The following is a 22,809-nucleotide window of genomic DNA, read 5'->3' on the forward strand; positions in this document are numbered from 1 at the left end:
GGGTTCAAACTGCTACCCTTTTGGGGGGGGGGTCAGTAGTTAAGCACTTCACCATTAACTTTAGGCACTCCAGCCACGAGCTCATTGCCCTCAAATTGGTACCAGCTGACAGCAATCCTGTACCACAGACCTGCCCTCTAGAGCTCCCAAGACAGACTGCAACATCTTTCTTCCGGGGAGCAGTGGCGTGTCTGAGCCAGGGACCTTTAGTTAGCAGCCAAGTGCTTTAACCACTGTGCTCCCAGGGTTCCTCAAGGCATAGTGTGACTTAAAGCAATTAGATAGCAACATGTGAAATCAGCATTCTCCCTTTGGGGAGACATTTAAGAGCAGTGGTTCTCAACCATCCTCGTGCTGCAACCCTTTCAAACAGTTCCTCATGTGGTGGTGACCCCCCAACCAGAAAATTATTTTCGTTGCTACTTCATAATTGTCATTTTGCTACTGTTATGAATCAGGGGACCCCTGTGAAAGGGTTGTTCGATCCCCAAAGGGGTCAAAACCCACAGGTTGAGAACTGTTCAAGAGGGGGAAAAAAGTGTGACCAGTAATGTACCTGAGTTTGCCAGCTGTGAAGGCCACAAAATCATTATGTTGACATATCAGACCTTTAGAATTAAGCTATTAGAGATTGGAATTTCCTTAGTAGCCTCAGTAATTTGGTTAGTGTTTCAAGTTTTAAAACCTGCTTGGAATCATAAGAGATCAGTGCTACAGGGCTTAAGCTCTTCCCACTCCTACTGCCTTTCACCTGAGAAATTTGCAACAGGTGAAAGCGCTGCCAGAAGCACCTTGGATTCATTGTTTTTTTCCATCATTACACATTCAGAAAATTGTTACTGTTGCCAAATTATTTGGGACCCTCACATTCTGACGCTTACTAGGTCCTTATATTTAATTGTACCACCAACTCAAATGTTTCATGTAGATTGCCTACTTTAAAGATAAGAAACTTTTCTTTGTGTGTATGTATTTGGGTTTCTCAAATATGAGTATTATGTTCACAATGTGACAAACAAGAAAGAAACTAACCTTACTACCAACAAGTCAATTCCAACCCCTAGCAACAGACATAGGACAGACCTAACAATGATGTACCAAGCTTACCTGAGCAGGTGTCTTTAGATAAGTGGTTAGCTATTATACCTTATCAAATGAAAATTCTCTTTATAAGCAAAACCCAACCAAATTTGTATACTAGATCTTCCAAGGAAGTAGAATTCTTTTTACAAAGAATTTATTTTTTGAAATTCAAAACATCTCCAGTAACTAGATGTATAGATGAATACAATCAAGTTTTGTTTTGTGCTGTTTTAATGGTAAACGACCCACCCAGACAACATAAATAAGCTTCCAGAGTAGAACGATATCGGCACTTTCCTGACTTCATTGTAAGCGTAAGAATTACAGAATGGCCCTAAACCCATAAAATGTATATATTGAACATATTTATCACTGAGCTTTCTAAGGTTCACTTTCTGAACTTCATTTTATAAGAAGGTAATGTACTTTTACACTAACATTAAACATTTGTATCTTAAAGCAAAAACAAATCAAAAAAATATACAGATATAAAGAATAGGCTATTTAGCTAATGCTTAATTTGTAATTTACTGACATCCAAACCATTAGGAATTCACTTCAGTCAGGCTTTCTCAAAATCAACAAACCCATTGCCATCAAGTCCGTGCTAACTCAGAGCAACCCCTGGCATTCTCCTGCCGAGGGCATGGTGGTATCAAACTGCCGACCAAGTGGATCGCAGCCCAACAAGTACCACCACACCACCAGGGCTCCCCAAGGCACTTTAAGCTTCCATTACTTATAGGCAACTCCAAGATGACATGTATTAGTTTATAGTTTAGTGATCACAATCAAAGCAAATAATATTCCTTGAACCTCTGCTATTATGCCCACCACCCAGAAAAATCCCTAACCATATCTTACTACTTAGAAAATCAAATTCAAATGAAGCAAAGTATTCAAAAGGTAGTCTGTGATGGGCATAATTGGGGTGATTATACCAGAAATTTATCTCTAGAGCGCCTCAACAGAGTCAATCCAGATACCTGTTCCACAGATGCAGTGGTTCCTTTCCTTGGCCAGGGAAAACTAAAATATAATGTGGCCTTCTTGAAAGTGCCTTTCTCTTTCTATCCATAAGGAAAGCTTCATTTTTATTTGCCTACCTTCTTTGTTTCAAGCATGATTCACCAGTTTACAAATGTTTCCAATGACTACATTTCAATGTGTACTTCAGGAAACATTTGAGAAGATGCCTTTTTCTTACAGGTTGACTATTTCTAGCTCATTAGGGGTCCAGTGAGTGGCCCTGGGCAATTTCCTGTAGGGAGCAAGTCCAATCACAGTGAACAGGTGCTTGCTAGCCTGATCAATAGGTTATACTTTTTCACCTTATTTCGGTATGTGAGGGTCATATGCTTGCTTTACTGTCCATGAGCCTCAGTCAATAGACCACAAGGAATTTTTAGAAAAAGGAGTGAATAATAACATCTGACTGGCCCAAACACAAAACAACACATTTTAACGGCGATGTTTTCAGTAAAACTCATAACCACCTACAATAATCCTTGGACTTTTCTTACTAGAGTGGAACATCAATTTTAGAAGAATCACTGATTTGGCTGGAGGTGGCATGAAACAACAGTCATACATAAAAGTCACAGACTTTTCAAGAGAACAGCAATTCCATCAGGATGGCACATCCATTGGTACTGCTTGCCCAATGCTGTAGCAGTTTTCAAACCCTTCTTTTAGTTTTTTTTTTTAACTGAAAAGGAAGAGGTTTAAACCTAGGAAGTAAAATATATGTTGGTTCCTTATCTACATATTCTTCATCTTGGCCATGAGATCTTCCAAGCTTTCACCAGAATCTTGCACTGTAACCTCAGGTACAGAATCGTCTTGCTATCAAGAGAGGAGAGAAACAGTGAAAAAAGAACTGCATAGGCTTCTGATTACCGGGAATATATTATCACCAAAGTTTAACTACATTCAACAAATATAGTTTCTAAAGTAGATTTTCTTAATAAATGTGCCTTTCTAATGTTTGAGAGAAAATCTTGGACTTTTCCCACAATTCTTGGTTTATAAGGCAGTTATTTCAGTATTTGGGATCTCTGCAAAAGAAGTATCCTCTAATGATGTGGTGGTTGAAACTATCAATATACAAAACTATCTTTACTTAAGATCTATTCGATTTAATACCTTAAGAAGTGAACACAATTTTACATCTTTTGCTTCCAGATAATTTTAAAATGTGTTATGCATATCTCCATATTAATACTACCTTTCTTTCTCACATCTTAATGTCTACAGTATAAAATACCTAAAAGAGCACATATGCATTGGAATTAAAACTAGGATAAATAATAAGACATATTTTCTCTTATATGATATTTACTTATGGATAAATCTGATTTTAAAAATACCTTTTTTGGAATTGTATATGCCACTGTAATTCCTTCGGGTAAGTCAGGAACTGGACCTGAAGAATTTTTCAATTCCTCTTCTGAAACTTCAGATACCAGCTCAATACCTGCAAAAAATGTGATCCTATAGCAGTTTTTAAGGAGCTTAATAAGCAATAATTCAGAAGTGGTTACCCACTGCCACGGAGTCGATTCCGACTTATCTGACCCAGGTACAGGGTTTCAGAAGCTGTAAATCATTATGGAAGCAGGGAGCCTTAACTTTCTCCTACAGAGCAACCAGTGGGTTTGAACGTTCACAGTGCTACCAGGGGTCCTAAAATTTGTACAATATTTCCTCCCATAAAAGATTGTTTTACAGTGGCCATTTCTACTTATAAAAGAATTCCTACCCCACTCATTATCTTCATGTATTATTTCTTCCTCTTCTTGAACAACCTCCTGTTTGGGCAGCGCTGCAACCTTTTTCTGTGGAAATTAAACAAAATAAAAATGTTTTTATGCTATCTCAGGTCTTTGAAGCATTAACCAACAATTCAAATAGACTTAATCTTACCAAAATCAAGAAAAGGTTTTGACAACATTGAGAGTAGCCATGCCAGGAGGGTAGGAGGAAAGTGGGGGGATAAAGGAGGAACCGATCACAATGACCGACCTATAACCCCCTCCCAGAGGGATGGACAACAAATAAGGGGGTAAAGGGAGATATCGGACAGTAGCAAGACATGAAGAAATAATAATAATTTATAAATTATCAAGAGTTCACAACGGAGGGAAAAAAAAGAGGAGCTGATACCAAGGGCTTAAGTAGTAAGAAAATGTTTTGAAAATGTATGAAATGTATGTACCTGATATTTGTCTTGCTGCTTCCTGCAATTCCTGTCATCACACTGAGGATTTGGCTTCATGGACATAGTAGGAAAAAAGTCCTGCATCGCATTGTATCCAAGGTAAAAACTCACAGTACCAAAACGTAACAGAAACCTAGAAAAAAAACCAACAGAGAAATCAAACCAAAAGAGTATTAAAGAAAGTACCTGAATTTCCAAAAGATTATTTTAGAGCAGGTCATGATTTTTGTATTCTATACCCCAGAAGCCAAATCTCTCATGTATAGGCCAGGATCATAGTGCATGGAGAAATGACTGAAGGAAATAAGACACTGTAACTTTGTGAATGACTCACACAGATAAAAATGCCCCGATGCAAAAAAAAAAATGCCCCAATGCAACCACAACCTTTCCATAACTTCAGGAGACAGTTTTAGAGACACTGAAATGCTGTCAAAGTGTCATAGGAATCCATGAAACACTCTCCCAAATCTTACTTTTTCATTTCATTTTATTGGGGCTCACACAACTCCTATCACAATCCATACACATCAATGGTGTAAAGCACATCTGTACATTCATTGCCTCATCATTCTCAAAGCCTTTGCTCTCCAGAGCAGGGTTCCCAGGTGATACTGCCTGAGGGAAGGGACACGCGGGAACGATCCAGGAGGCTGCAAGAGCAGTAGCAGCACATCACCCTGGCTTCCGGGCTGCAGTACAAACGTTTTTAGTTGTCAGGGAGGCGCTGAATGGGTTTCTTCTAAAAAGGGAATGGTGGCCAAGTAAGTCTGAGAACTTAAGGTACAGGGCAAAAGTCATGTGCGAAGGATAATTAACCAAGGAAAAAATATTCACAAATCCATGTATGAGACCAAACTCCAGTCAATGGATATGAATGGACAATTCACAAAACAAATGTGGCCTCAACTTTCTTTCAATAGAGGAGATACCCCTTTTCACCTATGAGATTTACAAAGATGAAGCAGTCTGATCATGGTCGGTGATCAAAGGAGGGAAGGTACTCCTGCATTGGGGAAATGCACTCCTTTGCAGGTGAAATTTGCAATCTCTTTCCAGATGAACTTAGAAACCCCACTTCTAAAAATCCACACTGTAATAAATACAAAACCAAATGCAGTATGTTGTGAAGCAATATTGATAATAGCAAAATATTCTAATTAGTCTAAGGGTTCATCAGTGGGGGATTGATTAAATAGAGTCCATCCTTAATAGAAAACTTTGTAGCCATAAGTTCTCTTCATTTTTTACCATATCATAACGTGTTCTTTAGGACAGGGCCTATTAAAATCTATACAGACGATTTGCGTTGATATAAACCAGTCCTAGACTGCTACCTCGAGAGTTCCTTTGTCTGTGTTTTAGAACTTCTGTGTTAGCAACTGACATTTCTCACTAATAACAGAGTGCCTCCCTGTCATGCTCCAGGTTTGTTTGGTTTTTTTTTGGTTCTTATATTAGAGGCCTAGGAAGCAGATAACTAAGCTTATAAAAGTTATAAAGTGAGAGAAGAAAAAAAAATAAAAGGCCTGAGTTAGGGAACATATAAAGGGGCCTTGCTTTTAATAAAGTATCAGTTGGCACATAGACACTTTGAAATTAATTTCAGTTGCAAATAAATTCTTTCCTTCTTTTTAGTACAGTCTAACCCATTGCCTTTGAGTCAATCAGACTCGTAGGCACCCTGTCAGACAGACTGGTCCATACAGTGAACAAGACGGTAAATCTTTACAGGAGCAGGCAACCTCATCTTTCTCCATGGAGCTACTGATGGGTTTTAACTGCTGACCTAGGAGTTAGCAGGCCAATGCTTGCCCTCCTAAATCACCAGGACACCTACTGACTGCTCACAGAGCTGTTATTGTTTTGGGATGGCAGAGGTACTGCCATAACTAGTGTTTTATTGTAGGGATATTTTTCTGATTCGTGTGTGTAGATGTGTGCAGAGTAGAACTGCTCCACAGAGCTTTCAAAGCTGTGACCTTGTGTGTAGTAGCAGATGAACACACCTGTCATCCAAGGTGTCTCCCTACGAGTTGGAATCAAAAGCTGACTGCCTCATCTCTCTCCCACAAAGCAGCTGGTGAGTTTGAACTGCCACCCTTATGGTTAGCAGCTGAGACAGAGTTGACCCAACAGCAACAGAATTATTGTACTATTTAACAAAAGCTAGTCCAAATGTAGAGAGTAGTTAATAGTTCACATGCATGTATAAAAATTTTATGTGTGTGCGTGTAAGAGGGGGCTTCAAAGAGTTGGTGGAAAAATACCATTATCTTTTAAGTTTGTTTTTTCATGAATTTTTGACACCCCCTTCGTATACATTGGCACAGTAGCTGCAAAATGGGCTCCTAACAATTGTGGGAATGGCCCAGGAGCAGGCAGTATTTCCCTCTGTTGTACATATATGTGGTTCCTGAGTCAGAACATATTTGACAGTGCGTAACAACAACAATTACATACAAAAAATACATGTATATGCATATATACACATAGACACATACACACATATACTCTTTGCATCCACATAAACTGGGTACATCCTCTAGATTACTTATTATACTTTAGACCATGTAGATGCTATGTATCTTTCTGCTTGCTTTTACCTGTGAGCAATTGCATCTTTGTTTTCCTGAGTATTTTCAACCTGCAGTGGAAATACTAAAATCTGGAATCTGCCAATATGCAGCACCTACAGATACAAAGGGCAGACTATCCATATAAAAATGAAAATAATATAGCAAAAATGAATTCAGTCCTTAGCTGGTAATTTCAATTTTTGAAGTCATTCATGAAATACATTTATTTATATCAAAAGCAGAGAAAATTATTCAGAAAAAATAGTCCTCACTTACTTTAGCACATTTTGTACCAAGATTCCAGCCACTACTCCCATCGTGGTAGGAAGACTAGCTGCACAAACACCTTCTCGTTTCAGAGTTTTCTCGTCAATATTTGCAGCAACTACGAGCGGTGGCGCACACTGCACGGAAAGGAATGGAAGAAAACGCATTTCACAAGAAAGAGGTGGTGAGGTTCCCAGGGATGTTTCACCCTAGTCTAAGTGAGCTTTGTCTTTGAATTGTCACACATTCTCAGTGATGCTTTCAGAATGAGAAGTCCAGGGGAGGTGGGGAGGGGAGCCGCAGTGGCTAAGCGCTTAATTGGCAACTCAAACTCATCAGCTCCTCTTCAGAGAAAGATATGGCAGCCGGCTTCCATACAGATTACCAACACCAAACCACACCTGTCGTCGTCATCAAGTTGAGTCCCACTCAGAGACACTAGGTGAGGTTTCTGAGATTGTAAATCTTTACAGGACTAGTTGGTGAGTTTGAACCACTGACCCTGCAGTCTGCAGCCCAATGCCTAACTCACAGTTTCAACCAGCCTCCCCAAGGGGCAGTTCTAATCTGTCCCAGGGTTGCTATGGCTCAGAATCAACTCACTGGCAACAGGCTAAGAACTCTAGTTCTAAGAGTGAAAACAGTCCTCAATGAATAAAGCATACCGCAAAACAGGCAGATTCCCCAGGAATTATGAGCTGTATGTGCCCTGAAACAGCATTTTCACTAACTCCAGATTCCATCCATGTTTGTCCAAGTTCATTACAAGCCTTCAGAAAATGGGTGAAAACAAGAAAAAAAACAAACTAAAAATGTAGTTTGCCACAAATTCTTTTGATGAAAAATGATATGGCTTAAATGAATGGATTACTGAGTTTTAAAAAGGATCTGAATTAAAGAGGATAGTTATAAATAACAACTTTCTTGTAACTGAGAAGTAAATTTACAGAGTTCACACACAAACTAATAAATACCTGATTAAAGTAAACCACAATGCATCTTTTTTTTTTTTTTTGGTCACAGCAATGTAAGAATTCATTTTTCTAAAGTAATTTTAGCAATAAAAACACCAAAAAGTCATTAGAAAAGTTAAAAATACAATTTCCAGGAAATTCAATTTTACTTTGGAGAAATACAAATATATATGCTAACAACAATGCTGACCAAGGATAATATTGCTTTGTAAAATAATAATTTACTTTCACAAGTACGTATCAGAAGTATTTTTCGATTGTCTCATTCCCTCCAGGAGAGTAGACTAGAGCACACAAGCGCATGGCTGCTAACTGAAAGGCTGGCAGTTCGAGTTCACCCCCCAGGTACCTTGGAGGAAAGGTCTGCTGATGTACTGTACTTCTAAAAATTCACCAGCTGAGAAGCCTATTGAGCATAACTCTGACTCTGAGCACGTAGGTCACGTTGAGTCTCAACAGCAAATGGTTTGGTTTTATCAGCCTAGGAGATTATGACACGATGTAATATATGCCACATCGGCAAAGCTAAGTCTAAAGATAGACTAAGGGCATCAAACAATGAAGAATATTATTAAAAGGTTCAAGTTCAGGACAAATTTTAGGAAGGGGAATATATATTGTTAGAATGCACGGGAAAAATATAAATTCATGAATATAACATTTGACACTACAGGAATACTCACTGTATTTATTGCCATTCGAGCTTCAAAATTGTCCACACAGCTAAGAACTAGGTCAACTGGCTTCCCCTCTTCTAATCCACCATTACTAGGCAAAGAAAACAAGTTTTATTTAAAAAACAAAATGAAACAAAAAACAAGGCACAAAATGCAATCTATGTAGACTTGATTCAGTCTGTCACACTTATTCTTTCATTAAATCTTTGAGTTTAATTATAACAGAGTATATATTAAATATTTTAAAAGATCCGGTCTATCTCTACTATTGAAATAACAATAATAGATAGATACAACATAAATGCAACTGTAGTACTAATTTATGAAGTTCAAGTGTGAAGAAGAGTTAATATCCTCCTTTAGATTTGATCTTGCTTCTTAATGAATGTGAATGTAATAAAAACTCACTGATTCCTCATCAACACAGAATATCATATAAGCAAGCAATTCGGTCCTAGGTATATGCCAAAAGAACTGAAAGGAACACAAACACTTGCACATCAACATTCATTGCAGCATTAGTCACAATAGCCAAAACATGGAAATGCCCTAATGCCCATCAACATATGAATGGGATAAACGAAATGTGTTACATACAAGAGGCTTCAAACCATTTGTGGAAAATAAAATCAAAACAGAATTTTCCCACAGACGTGCTGAAGCGCCCCCATACATACAATGGGTTACTCCTCAGTCATAAGTAGAAATGATGTTCTGTTGCATGTCATAGCACGGGTGACCCTTGAAAGCATGCTGAGTGAAATAAATCAGTCACAAAAAGATGTTTTATGATCCCACTTGTATGAAATATCTAGAATCGGAAATGTAAGACAACAAAGTTTATTAATGGTTCTAAGTACAAAGGGATCAGGGTAAGTATCCAGTTTCTGTTAAAAATGAGAAAATTTGGAAACCAAAGTGGCAATGCTTCATATGATGGACATAAGGAGTCTTTATGAATTATACAGGCAAAAAGTTTTAAAATGGCAAAAATAATTCTTTTAAAAAGCTAGTTGAATGAAATTCGTCAGTTTTGCCCCCTGCATAAATTTGGTTTCATATAGAAACATTATCTAAAATACAGAACATTTAATTGAGAATTAAATGTACAATTTACAGGTTTTATTATTGTGTTTTTCCTGACAATATATACTTTTTACTGAATCCCCCCAGACGTTTTTTCTTATTATTTTTATTGGGGAGTCTTACAGCTTTTATAACAATCCATACATTAATTTTATCAGTCACTTTTGAACATATGTTGCCATCATCATTTTCAAAGCAATTTCTTCCTACTTGAGTCCTTGGTATCAGCTCCTTTTTCCCTCCCTCCCTGCCACCCTCGTGAACCCTTGATAAATTATTTATTCTTATTTTCATATCTTACACTGTCTGCTATCCTTTTACCCACGTTTCTGTTGTTCATGGCCCTGGGGCGGGGTGGGGTGGGTGATGGTTACACGTCAATCATTGTGATTAGTTTCCCCTTTCTCTCCCCTCCCAGTTGCTCCTGCCCTCATGGTATCTCCCACTACTATTCCTGAGGGGTTTAGCTATCCTGGATTCCATGTACTGACCTCTTAATATATAGAAATAACACATAACGTCTTGTTATCTGAGGGAATTAGTGTTTTCAGAAAGAAAAACCTATCGTTCCGCCGATGCGCTGAATTGATGTCAGCAGACTATATGGTGAGAGCAATTGTTTAGCTGAACTGGACCTTGTCCAAAAGTTCTGGTATTAGCATGTTACCTTATTCTATCCATGAAATGTTGGAAGTTTTCCACTGTGGTGATATTATAGTTGTGTACTTCAAACAGAACATCAGGATTAATATTCCTAAGAGGGAAAAGGGAAATGGCTATAAAAACCAAAAATATTTACTATCAAGCCAAAACTTATTCAGCCTAGTCCTTCCTTTTCAGGAAAAAAAATACTCAGCTCCCCACTGTACCCTAACATTAAAAACGTTTGTACTCTTGCAGCTCCCCTGAATCATATTTTCTCTCTCTCTCTCTCTCTCTCATACACACACACACACACACACACACACACACACACATCACTTAAGTTACGACTGCACTTACCTCAAAGTATATTCTGCAGCTTGGACTTTACTTAACCCTGCTTGATGAGGCTGGAAGAAAAGTCTGTTCATATTGGCTAATTCCACCTTGTCATAGTCAAAAAGTAGCAGCTAAAACGAAAAGAGTGATATTTCTGATGAAAAAGCCTGACCATAAAAGTAACAAAGACTACAAACTTTAATGGGTTTAGCAATTCAATATTTTTAATATCAGTTAACTTTAAACAGGTCACATATTTTAATTCATTCAATGTTCATAAAACATGTAAGTACAGATAGATTAACTGTCCTTTCAGAAATGAGGCAACCAAGACACTTGACTCAAAGGAATGCAGTGGAAACAAGATTTCCAAAGCCTAGCATCCTTAGACCTGATGTTGGCACCCCATCACAACACTGCGCTGCTCTAAATAATTCACTGAGAAATTAAAGCTCATTGAATTCCACTCCAGTTTCTTTTTTTAATACAAATTCTATTTCCAAAATATTATTTTATTCCAAGTTGTAAACTTTATGCTATAAACCAAGAACCCAATAGAAAAATTAAAGCTTTAAAAGATAAAGACAAGTGTAACTTTTAAAAACTTTAGTACACCTGACTCCTTTTGAGTGTGACACCATTTATAAGTATTACCATGTATAGAAACACCATTTCAAATAAAATTATCAACCAATCCGTTGTTTTCTATATACTTGGGGCTAATTCAGTGTTCCTCCTTTCTGCCTCACGCACACTCACACACACATACACAATTATTTCAATGATTAAAAGACTCCATTTCTTATCAGTAAGAAAACACAGTTGTCTCAGGGTCCTTTCCTGATCTACAGTTCTGAGTCCATAAGCAAATCTTCAACACTGCCATCGTAAAAACAAAAACGAGACAACCATCGTACCAGTACTAGCACTTGCCAGAAAAGATATCACTTATGCCCCTGTGGCAATTTCCCAGCCCTTTGGGAGTAAGCTCTGGCAACCTGTGCCAAGCCTTCCAAGTGATTCTGGTGTTTACTCAAATCTTTTTGTCTTTTAATCATTTTACTGGGGGTTCATACAACTCTTATCACAATGCATACATACATCCAGTGTGTCAAGCACATTTGTACATTTATTGCCATCATCATTCTCAAAACATTTGCTTTCTTCTTGAGCCGTTATCAGCTCATCATTTCCCCCCTCCCTCCCACACACACACTTGATACTATATAGATTATTTTGTCATGTCTTACACTGTCCGACGTCTCCCTTCACCCACTTTTCTGTTGTCCGTCCCACAGGGAGGGGTTATACGTAGATCCTTGTAATTGGTTCCCCCTTTCTACCCTTCCTTCCTTCCACCCTCCTGGTATTGCCACTCTCACCACTGGTCCTCAGGGGTTCATCTGTTCTGGATTCCCTGTGTTTCCAGTTCTTATCTGTGCCAGAGTACATCCTCTGGTCTAGTCGGATTTGTAAGGTAGAACTGGGATCATGATAGTGGGGGAAGAATTAAAGAGCTAGAGGAAAGTTGTATGTTTCATCCGTGATATACTGCACCCTGACTGGCTCATCTCCTCCCCGCTACCCTTCTGTAAGAGGGTGTCCAGTTGCCCAGAGATGGGCTTTGGGTCTCCACTCTGCACTCCCCCTCATTCACAATGACTTACTCAAAATCTTGATGATCTCTAGTAGCTGTAGACAATCAGCAGTAAGTCAGCAAAAGTGCTTGTTGGCTGGCCTTCATCAAAGACACCAAAACTATAATAAACACTTATAGTACCAGGGGGCTTCAAAACTTTCATGGGAAAAAATGGATTAAGAATTTAAATATACAAACTTTTAGTTCTCAACATGAGCATCATCAAGACATTTTTGTAAGTGATAACACCAGCCAATTAGTCTAGCTCTAGAGAGTCCTGGGAATTAACAAGGTTGATGCAGTCTTTATTAATTTACAAACTCAAGTGATTTTTTTACTTAGTAGAGAAAAAGAAGTCAGAAGGAGCCAAATCAGGACTGTAATGATTTTCTATCAAAAGTCTCCCAAATTACCCTAGTGTGATGAAAGGAATTAGCAGAAACCAGGTGGAGGTGGACGTGGTGGTTGTGATGGTGGTGGGGGTGGGGGTGGTGGTGGTGGTGATGGTGGTGGGGGTGGAGGTGGTGGAGGTGGCGGAGGTGGGGGGGGGTGGAGGTAGAGGTGGTGGAGGGGGTGGTGGTGGAGGCGGTGGTGGTGGAGGTGGTGGTGGTGGTGGAGGTGGCGGTGGGGGGGTGTGGAAGTGGAGGTGGTGGTGGTGGAGGTGGTGGTGGGCTCTAGTGGAGCTTTCCCAGGCATTCTTCTACTACTGCTTTGGCTACCTTTCTCCAAACACTCTCACAATAAACAGATGTTATCATTCTGTAAACCCACGGCCAGCGTCAATTCCTGTTCTATGGGACAGAGTGGAACTGCTCCTTACAGTTTCCAGACTATAAATCTTCACGGGAGCAGAGTCTCATCTTTTCCCCAAGGAGCAGCTGGTGAGGGTGAAGTGCTAACCTGGTGGTTAGCAGGCCTGCGTATAACCCAGTTTGCCACCAGGGCTCCTTTATGTTCTGGCCCTACCGAAAGTCAACTAGCAAAATGTCTTGAGTATCCTCCCAAAAATTGTTGCCGTGACCTTTGCTCTTTATTGGGCTTTTGCTTTGATTAGACCACCTCCACCTCTTGGTAGTTATTGCTTTAATGGTGCTTTGTTTTGATAAAGCCATGCTTCAAATTCTGTTACAATTATTCCAAGATTTTAATACACCTGTTTAACACTTTTAGTGAAAAGCTCTGTTCTTGTCTGGAAATGACCTGGGCACAACAGTATAGGCACCCAAGGAGCAAGAAGTTTGTCAATCAGAATTGTGAAAACTCAGTTGAGATATCGATAGTATTCGCTCTTGTTTCTGCTGTTAAGCTTCAGTTCTCCTCAATTAGGGCACAAACATCATTGTTTCCTCACAAACAAACATGGCTGGTCTACTGCTGAGGACTTCAACTTCAGCACTGTTTCATCCCTTCTTAACACAAGTCATCCGTCAGTAAACTACTGATTTCTCTGGGACAGCATCCCATAAACTTATCTTAAAGCATCAACAATTTCATCCTCCTTCCATCCAGAGCTGCTTGTGGTTTCTAACTGGTGACCAGGCGGATTCACAGCCCAACATATAATGTATCATTAAGGCTTCTTAGTACGAGTTTATTTCCCAAAAAGTTTTGAATCCATGCACAACTTTTTCATAATATGCTTTTGAAGACATTGTATTTTGTGTTTTCAATTTTGATAAGTCTAGAAACCATTTTATTTTAAGATTTTGGGGTGTGTGATGTTAGCATACAAAATGCATTGATAGGTCTCCGGGTCAATATGATTGATGCCTTAGCACATGCACCATAATGACTGCCTGAGAAGTATCAAGAAGCTAAGTCAAACATAGACAGAAAAATGACCTCAGATCCCAGAACGTTAAAAGCAGACTGGAGAAATGACTGAGTACCAAAGGGAGAAAAGGCAGCACAAACGCAGAGCTTCATGGATGGACCACACCATGCTTCTCCGCTCAGATCAACACAGGCAGTTGGAGAGAGGTTATTGTAACCTGGGTGAGGAACCCAGGAAGGCAGCCAATAAAGAGAACTAGCTGGTGACAAAGGTTCTATGCCAACAACTTTGGAAACAAGGTGGGCAGGACAATCAGGGACAAGGCACTCCTGGCAGAGGGAGGCCAGGTGTTATATAGTTTTAAAGCCAGAAAACCTCAGGGAAGTGTTTCTAGGACAAGTGAAACTGAGCTTCAAAAAAGAAAATGTAGACAGGAAATGCACAATTGCAAGGGGACATACTGGATGAGCAAGAGCTCCAGGCCCCTCGAAGTGTTAAGAAGTGAGAGAACTAGGTATTGGTGCAGGGAATGCTTGTCTGTAGAGGTACCAGCTGTTTCTATGGGAGCCACCAGTGAAAAGACCACCCACAAAAACTAAATCCCGTCCCCTGGAAATGATCGCTATGGAAGTAGTCACCTGCTTGCCACCTGCATTAGAGTGTGCCCTGAAACACAGATGGACTATACCAAAAAGTACAAGCCCGGTGCCACCCCCACCTCCTCTCTGAGATGCAGGAGGCCCTAGATGGTGCAGGCAAGTTTTGCCACAGTCACTATCATTCCCTAATGAACAGATGACCTGTGATAAAGGACACACCCAATACCAACTCCCAGAGATGCTGGCTACATGCATTTACCTATATAAGCCCAGCCATACCTTCCATGCCCATCACCCCCTCCCTGAAACTAGGCTATGGCCATTCAACCACCTGTGGTCAGCACTCATAGTGCCCAACCCAGCAACCAGTGAGAATGCTCCACCCCCCACACCTCAAAATCTGGCCAGACATAGCTCCTTACCAGCCACGCCTGACCTTTACATAACATTAGTTTGAAATACAGATGCCCACTTGCATATGGATTGTTTCCTATCGCTACTGAAGGGAGCTCAAGATTTTCAAGCATCTGCTTAAATTTTGGTGTGCCATTCGTCATTTTCATTTGAGCAGTTCATCTCTCCAATACCTGATAGCCCCTCACCCTCCCACCCCCACAACTATAATGGTGAATTGCTCTCAGAGATAAATAGTATCACATGTATTTTCATTCGATACACCCAACATGAGGGGTACACAAATAAAACCAGGATTCTTTTTCAAAGCTATGTACCTAAATTTTTTTTAACCAAAATCCTTATCATCTTCAAAGTACTCTATTACTACTCTGAATACATTTGTCAAATCTGCGATTCCATTCTTGCAAATATCTGTCGAACTCATCGGTTTGAATGGCTGACAGCACCTCCCTTGTTTTTTGCTTTACCTCTTCTGTCGTCAAATCACTGTCTTGTCAGTTCCCTCTTCATTCACGGAAACAAGAAGTCGCATGGAATGAAGTAAATAAGGTGTATGGAGCAAGAGAGGCATGCTTTTTGCCAAAATCTGGCACACTGAAATGGCTGCATGAGTAGGTGAATTTTCATGATGGCAAAACCAGTCCCCCATCTGCCACAAATCAGGTTTTGGGGTCGCACACTGTTAAACAATGGTTTCAGAACCTCTCAATAGAAAGCTCGATTAAGTCTGACCTGGTGGAACGAACTCCAAATGCATTATCCCCCTCATAAAAAAAAAAAGAGCACTGTCTTGATCTTTGACTTCACTTGAGCTTTTTTGGGGCATGGTGATGGTATCTTCCACTGGCTTGATTTTTTTTCCCCCGGGGTCATAAAAATAGCACCATGTCTCCTCACCAGTAATGACCTTGGAAAATAAGTGGGGCTCACTTCAGAGCTGTTCTTTCAAAGTGTGCTTTCAAAGTATGTTTCTATTCATTGCTCTTTTTTGCAGGTCAGTCAGAACTTGAGGCTCTAATTTCCCAGTGACCCTTCTCATTCCCATATCTTCCATTGAAACTTGCTGAACTGAGCTCCAAGATAGTCCAGATAACTTCCCCATCTCTTCAATGGTCTGTCATCAGTCTTCTATCACAATTGCACAAATTTTGTCAATATTTTTGTCTGTTTGGGAGGTTGACAGACGTCCAGAGTGAGATGTGTCATCAACTGACATTTCACCTTTTTTGAAATGAGAAAAACACCCATACACTTACATTTTTCCTATAGTGCTGTCCTTGTAAGCTGTATTCACCATCAAACCAGTTTCTGCAGCAGTTTTACTGAGCAGGAAATAAAATTTCACAACCGCATGCCGTTCTTTTAAATCGACCATCACAAAAAAATGAGGTTTGAGTGAAACTGCTTTTATGAAAAAATTCACTGTGACCTGAGAGAACCTTTTCAGGTGATGTCACTAGTGCACTAACTCAGAGCAAGTTGCTGGATGCTTGCCTAGTAGGAAAAATGTGTACCACAAAAATTCCCCCCAGAGAAGCTTTTTCCTTTACTGGAAGGAATGCGGGGGTATCCTCTCATATGAGTTCCCCACAATATCAACAGGAAAAAAAATCTGTTTATAAAAATAGACTCATGCAGTTCAAATCTATGTTGTGCAAATTAAACCATACATGGATTTTCAACTGAGTAGGGGGTCAACCTGGTGGCACAGTGGTTACACATTGAGCTACTATCTACAAAGTCAGCAGTTCAATACCACTAGCTGCTCCTTAGGACAAAGATGAGCCTTCCTACTCCTCTAAAGATTTATAGTTGGGGAGGGGGTTTAAAATTTTAAAAAAGATTTATAGTCTCAGAAATCCCAATCTGTCTTTAAAGGGTCATTATGAGTCAGAACTAACTGGGTGGCAGTGAGTTCTGGGTTCAGGTCTATACACCTAACTCCTGAGATGTTCAATGATCAACTGTATATATAATTGTGGAATGATTATCTATTAAACCATATGTATCATGGACTTTGGCTTTAAAAATATAAGATTGGTAGACTGAATGCTGGTATGACAAAGACTACTCATGTCTACTATGGAAGTTACATAATCTGGTGTCAACCTGTGAAGGGATGGAGTCATTAGAGATAAATAGCTCACTGGAGGCAGGACACATACATACTCCCTGTGAGACATTCCTGTGGAGAAGACACATGGAGCTATGCTAGAGCCCTGGAGCTGAAGGAGCCACCTAGAGACCCTTTCCCTCGCTGAGATGCTTCCACTGCCACTGGATCCATAAGACTTTCCACCTACTGGCCTGTGGTTTTCCTGCATTTGGCGCCATTGCAGGTGTTGCGTGAGTCTGAAGAGGAATTTATGATTGGTATCGGATATATGGGCTAATATCGGACTTATGGACTTGATCTGGACTCGAATGTTTTCTCAATATTCAATTACTCTTTATATAAAGCTCTTTCTTGTACACAGGAGTGTCTACGAATTTTGTTTCTCTAGTTTACCCGGACTAATACACCTACCCACAATCTCTACAAATCTTAGAAAAAAGTAAAAGTATAGGTTTAAAAAAACCTGGAGTACTATCCAGTTCAAATTAAAGAATGAGAGAGGTATATACTTTCTAGTCTGCTTAGATCTAGCCATAGAAAATGTATTTAATAACACACTTGAAAATATTTGTTGAATGGTTTAGTGTTTTCATAGACTTTTATGAATTTAAAAGCCTTTTCCCCTAAGTTGCTATATCCAAGATAAAATTTTTATTACCCTTTGTCCCAATATCAGCTTCCGTTTGGATAGACTTGTAGCTTAGACCATCAGGTAGGAAGACTGATAGGAAAACAAGCAGCATAAATCAATAAGCCATTAGTATTGAGGGGGGGGGAATTCTAATTTGTACCTGATTTACTTCAGAAGTGAGTGGTTTCCTACAGGACAGGCAAAGAGAAATGTTTTTACCTTACCAATGCCACATCTTGTCAACATTTCAGCAGTCACACTGCCAACTCCACCAACACCTACTATGGCTACCGCAAAGGTACGGATTTTCTGCAAAATACAAAATCATGTAAGTGTTAAAAAACTCTTCTTCATCTAATATGCCACCAGAAATCACTGTCATTTACAGTCACTGTCTTCACGGGTTTATCTTACCTCATAGTCATTTACAATTCCCATTCGTTTCAAGGCCATCAGACGGCTAAAAACAAAGGAAAAACATGAATGCTTACAACCTTTAAGGTCAGAGAGATACAGACATACATGATCACAAAATATAAACTCCAAATCTCAATCATTAATACCTTTGGAATGGGAGAAGCAGCTGTCTTTTACCAGATGTAGTTCATACAACCTTAACGGAGTTCTCAGTCTTAACAGTACATTAAAATCACCAGGGAAGTTTTACAAACATTGATGCTTGATCAACAAGATGTTTTTTGAAGTGCCTCTGGCATCGTAGCATCAAGTGTGAGAACTAAATGTGTGTCTACACAGTAAGGGTCAAAGTGAAATTCCAGTATTTTCCCATGCTATCTCAGTATACACAAACATATCATGTTTAACACTCAGTTCTCCACATTCAGAACTCCATTCACTTGTTACCTCTGGCCAAACACAAAATGTGTATAGGCCTTTAATCTCTTTTATGTTGCTGCTGTTAGGTGCTGTTGAGTCAGTTTTAACTCACAGTGACCCTATGAGTGTATCAGAAGGAAACACTGCCCAATTCTGCATTATTCTCATAACTATTCTTAACTTTTGAGCCCATTGTTGCAGCCACTGTCAAACCACCGCCTCAAGGGCCTGCCCCTTTTTTCAATGCTCTCTACCAAGCATGTCCTTCTCCACAGTGGTCTTTCCTGATAACATGGCCAAGGTACATGAGATGAAGTCTCACCATCCTTGCCTCCAAGGACCATTTTGGATGTAATTTCTTCCAAGACAGACTCTTTTGTTCTTTTGGCAGTTCACCACCATTGTACAAATACATAGATTTTTCCTAGGCCTTCCTTATTCAATGTCCAACTTTCATATGCATTTTATGAGGCAAATGAAAATACCATGGCTTGGGTGAGGCATGGCTTAGTCTTCAAAGGCTTTTCAACACTTTAAAAGAGGTCTTGTGCAGCAGATTCACTCAATGCAGTGCGTTGTTTGATCTCTTGATTGCTACAATCAGGAGCATAGATTTTGGTTTTCTTTACATCGAGTTGCACTCCACATCGGAAGCTGGAATTCTTGATGTTCGACAGTGCTTTGAGTCTTCCTCACTTTCAGCAAAGTTGTGTCACCTGTGTATCAAAGTTGTATTACTAAGCCTTCCTCCAATCCTGATGCTTCATTCTTCTTCATATAATGGTGGTAGACATTTTTATACAAGGCTTCAAATTATTTCAGTCAGTTCAACGGTGACTGATGAAGACAAAAGACCTGAGTGTTTAAAAGTTGAGTGAGCTGGAATGCTATATGGAACAGCGGAACTTGAGTAGCCTTGCTAACATGCAGATTGCATGAGAAAGTGGATTACTGCACATGCAGGTAGGCTAAAGTTAGCACCCTATGATTAATCTCCCTATGATCCACTTAAATTTGTTCTAGTTTTTAATATATTCTCAACCTATGGGTGGCAACCCCTTTGGGAGTCAAACGACTCTTTCACAGGGGCCACTCAAAATTACAGTTACAAAGTAGCAACGAAAATAATTTTATGGTTGGGCATCACAACATGAGGAACTGTATTAAAGGGTGGCGGGATTACGAAGGTTGAGAACAGCTGCTCTAGAGGGAACAGACCGTGTCTTCCTTATATCCCCCATACCTGTACATAAGAAATGCTCAATAAATGGTGGAAAGATTAAGAGGGTTGGAGATGAAAGGGTGCTCAAACACATTTTCTGAATGAATCAGTCAAATATTTACAGCTAACCTTTATGAAATCTCCCACTTATCAGTGAACAGTTTGTGGAGGCAACAGCCATCTCCTATATAGCAATTTTAACAGTTACACAATTGTAACATAATTACAAATGAGTGTTGAGAAAATACAAATTGTTTAGATTTGAGTTCTGAAAGGTGTTTTTTTGTATGTGATTTGATGTAAAGGAATCGTGTTACCATGAAACAGTATCAGAAATGACTAGAGAGGAACAACCCATATTTCTTTGCTTTTCGTTCTGAGGGGAAACTGCATTTGCAAAAATTTTAAATATTAAAAAGTGTTGAATGGAATAGTTTCCACACAATTCTGATTAGAGATGTCAGCGCATGCTTATTCAATCTTATGAAGTTTAGCTCATTAACCCTTCATATTGGGCTACCATAAGAGTTCCACTGAAGCTTTTAACATAGCACAAATTAAAACGCTTTATATCAAAACTCATGGTTTCTAAAAGGTGGTCGGTGTCGGTGTCAAAACATCGTTTTTATTCCACCTATGCTTAAAAGTGGTTAAAAGGCGACTGAAAACTGGATTACGTGTCCCCAGTAATCGCAAGTGCAGGACCATATGGCTGACTCACTTGATTATTTTAAAAAGGGAATGAACGGCTTCGGACCCAGTATTGAGACCTGGCTTTACCCATTTGATAACGGAACCCTGGAGGAGCGAAAGGGTGATGGAAGACCGAGAGAACCGGATAGCGGCTGGGCGCGCCTCGGCCCCCTCGCCTGCCTCCCCCAGGCCCGGACGCAGGTCACCTGTAAGGGTTGGAGTCCACCACCTCCGGGCTCATCTTCTCGATGCGGGCCCGGCCGCCCCCTTGGGCACGCCGACTTCTCTCCTGGGCCAGTTCCACCTCCAGTTCCTGTACCCGCTGCTGCAGCCGCTCCACGGACGCGGCCATGGCTGGGTCTCCGGCCGCCAACGCGCCCAGCCCCGGCCTGCGCCGCCGCCGCCGCCCCACGCTGCTCGGTCGGCGGGACCCACGACAGCTTCACCCGGAGGCACGTCGCCTCCGCCTTCAAGCAGAGCCCTGGGCGTTCCTTCCAGGGCCTCTGGAATAGACACGTCGCCGCCGCTCAGGCGGACCTCCCACTGTCCCGCTTCCGGTGCGCTGCTGTGCGGACCTCGCGCATCCAGCTTCCGGTGCACTGCTGTGCCCGCCTCCCGCATCCAGCTTCCGGTGCGCTGCTGTGCCCGCCTCCCGCATCCAGCTTCCGGTGCGCTGCTCTCTTTGCTCCCCCGCCACGGAAGCCCAGCCCCTTTTCGCTTTCTTTTTTTTGACCAGTCCTGCGAAAACAGGACTTTACAAAGCCTGGGACATAGAGTGAAAACCAGGGGAGTGTGAGAGCCGGCGAAGAAATATAGACTGGGGGATTAAGGAGCTCAGGACAAAAGGGAGAAAAGCACAATGCAGATAGGTTTCTGTTGGATACCTGTTTTGAGCAACTGCGGTCGGTGGCCTGCAGGATGGACTCTTACTGGGGAGCGAGGAGATTCTTACTGGGGAGCGAGGAGAAACGTCCGGAGTGTTTGTTCTCGGACTCCCAACCCCGGAGGGGCTCCTTTCTGAACGGACCCTGCAAGTCTTCCGGCTGCCGGTGCGTTCCCTTGAGGCCCGCGGCGGCCTCTACGTTTCTACCCGCCTGTAACGGTGACTGGGGCTTTGCTTTCTTGAGAATGGAGACCTCTAACTCTGAAGCGTTCTTTAAATGGTAATCCTAATACCCTGGTCATTTTCACCAAGGAGTGGACCTCACCGAGCTAGCGGGCCTCGGTTGCTTGGCAACGGCAGCGGCGCCCAGGGTGTTTGTAATTGGCTGGAGCCCCGAGCTTCGTCCCCGCCCCCTGCAGTCGTCGCGCCCAATCCTGCTCCGACTCTCGCCCCGCCCACCGACCCCGCCGCGCCCTCGGCCGTGCTGTGTCCTCGCCCTCGCGCCTGCCAGGCTGAAAGTTGGCACTATCCAGATCAGTTGCACGTCTCGGCGGACTTCAGCGGTGGCAGTCATGAAGGCCCCTGCCTCCTCGGAGCCTGAAACGGCCGAGGTGCTTCCCCAGCACAAGTTGGACCTCAGGACCCTGGAGAACTACCTAAACCGACACTTGCCGGGCTTTGCAGCCGAGCCTGAGACCACGCTGTCAGTTGCTCAATACAGGTATCCTACAGAAACCTATCTGCATTGGGCTTTTTCCTTCCTTTTGTCCTGAGCTCCTAATTCCCCAGTCTAGATTTCTTCTCCGGCTCTCACACTCCCCTTGTTTTCACTCGGGGGTGTTACTAATTTCTAAGACAATATTGGAAACCCGTTCACATTCACGATTCCTGTATATGTGGGAACCTCTACCTAAGAGCGACACTAAACCTGGAGCTCGGTCCATTAGGATTCTGAACAACCCTACAGAATTACCCCCTATCCAAGGCTGTAAATCTTTACCCAAGCAGATTGCCACCTTGTTCTCCCAGAAGGGGCTGGTGAGTTCGAACTGCAGACCTATTTGGTTAGCTGCTGGGCCCTTTATCCACTATGCCACCAGGGCTCTATTTCCTCAGAAGCTGTTGTAATTA

The 22,809-nt window shown here is 41.2% G+C and overlaps 2 protein-coding genes across 4 annotated transcripts in view; one reads left to right on the plus strand and one right to left on the minus strand.

The window, feature by feature from the left end:
• Positions 1-1,295: 1,295 nt before the first annotated feature.
• Positions 1,296-21,870, minus strand: UBA5 (ubiquitin like modifier activating enzyme 5). 3 transcript variants are annotated; one of them, XM_075546928.1, is made up of 12 exons: positions 21,680-21,870; positions 18,458-18,503; positions 18,263-18,352; positions 10,889-10,998; positions 10,554-10,640; positions 8,807-8,891; positions 7,815-7,919; positions 7,159-7,286; positions 4,301-4,436; positions 3,845-3,920; positions 3,453-3,559; positions 1,296-2,928 (listed from the first exon to the last, which is right to left on the minus strand). In XM_075546928.1, exons 2-12 carry the CDS (start codon positions 18,494-18,496, stop codon positions 2,845-2,847), a joined length of 1,047 nt encoding a protein of 348 aa, XP_075403043.1. In that variant the 5' UTR covers positions 18,497-18,503; positions 21,680-21,870; the 3' UTR covers positions 1,296-2,844. The 3 variants fall into 3 exon arrangements, with proteins under 3 accessions (XP_075403043.1, XP_075403042.1, XP_075403044.1); XM_075546927.1 differs by lacking the exon at positions 21,680-21,870 and adding an exon at positions 21,002-21,362; XM_075546929.1 differs by lacking the exon at positions 21,680-21,870 and having other exon boundaries at positions 18,268-18,352; positions 18,458-18,505.
• Positions 21,871-21,970: 100 nt separating this feature from the next.
• Positions 21,971-22,809, plus strand: part of ACAD11 (acyl-CoA dehydrogenase family member 11) — a 110,812-nt gene continuing 109,973 nt past the window's right edge. The window contains exon 1 of the mRNA XM_075546924.1: positions 21,971-22,399. Within this exon, the coding sequence (XP_075403039.1) occupies positions 22,251-22,399 (149 nt within the window). The 5' untranslated portion in view covers positions 21,971-22,250. The remainder of the gene's footprint in view (positions 22,400-22,809) is intronic.

The sequence above is a fragment of the Tenrec ecaudatus genome, chromosome 4 (assembly GCF_050624435.1).
Source record: "Tenrec ecaudatus isolate mTenEca1 chromosome 4, mTenEca1.hap1, whole genome shotgun sequence".
Taxonomy (NCBI): domain Eukaryota; kingdom Metazoa; phylum Chordata; class Mammalia; order Afrosoricida; family Tenrecidae; genus Tenrec; species Tenrec ecaudatus.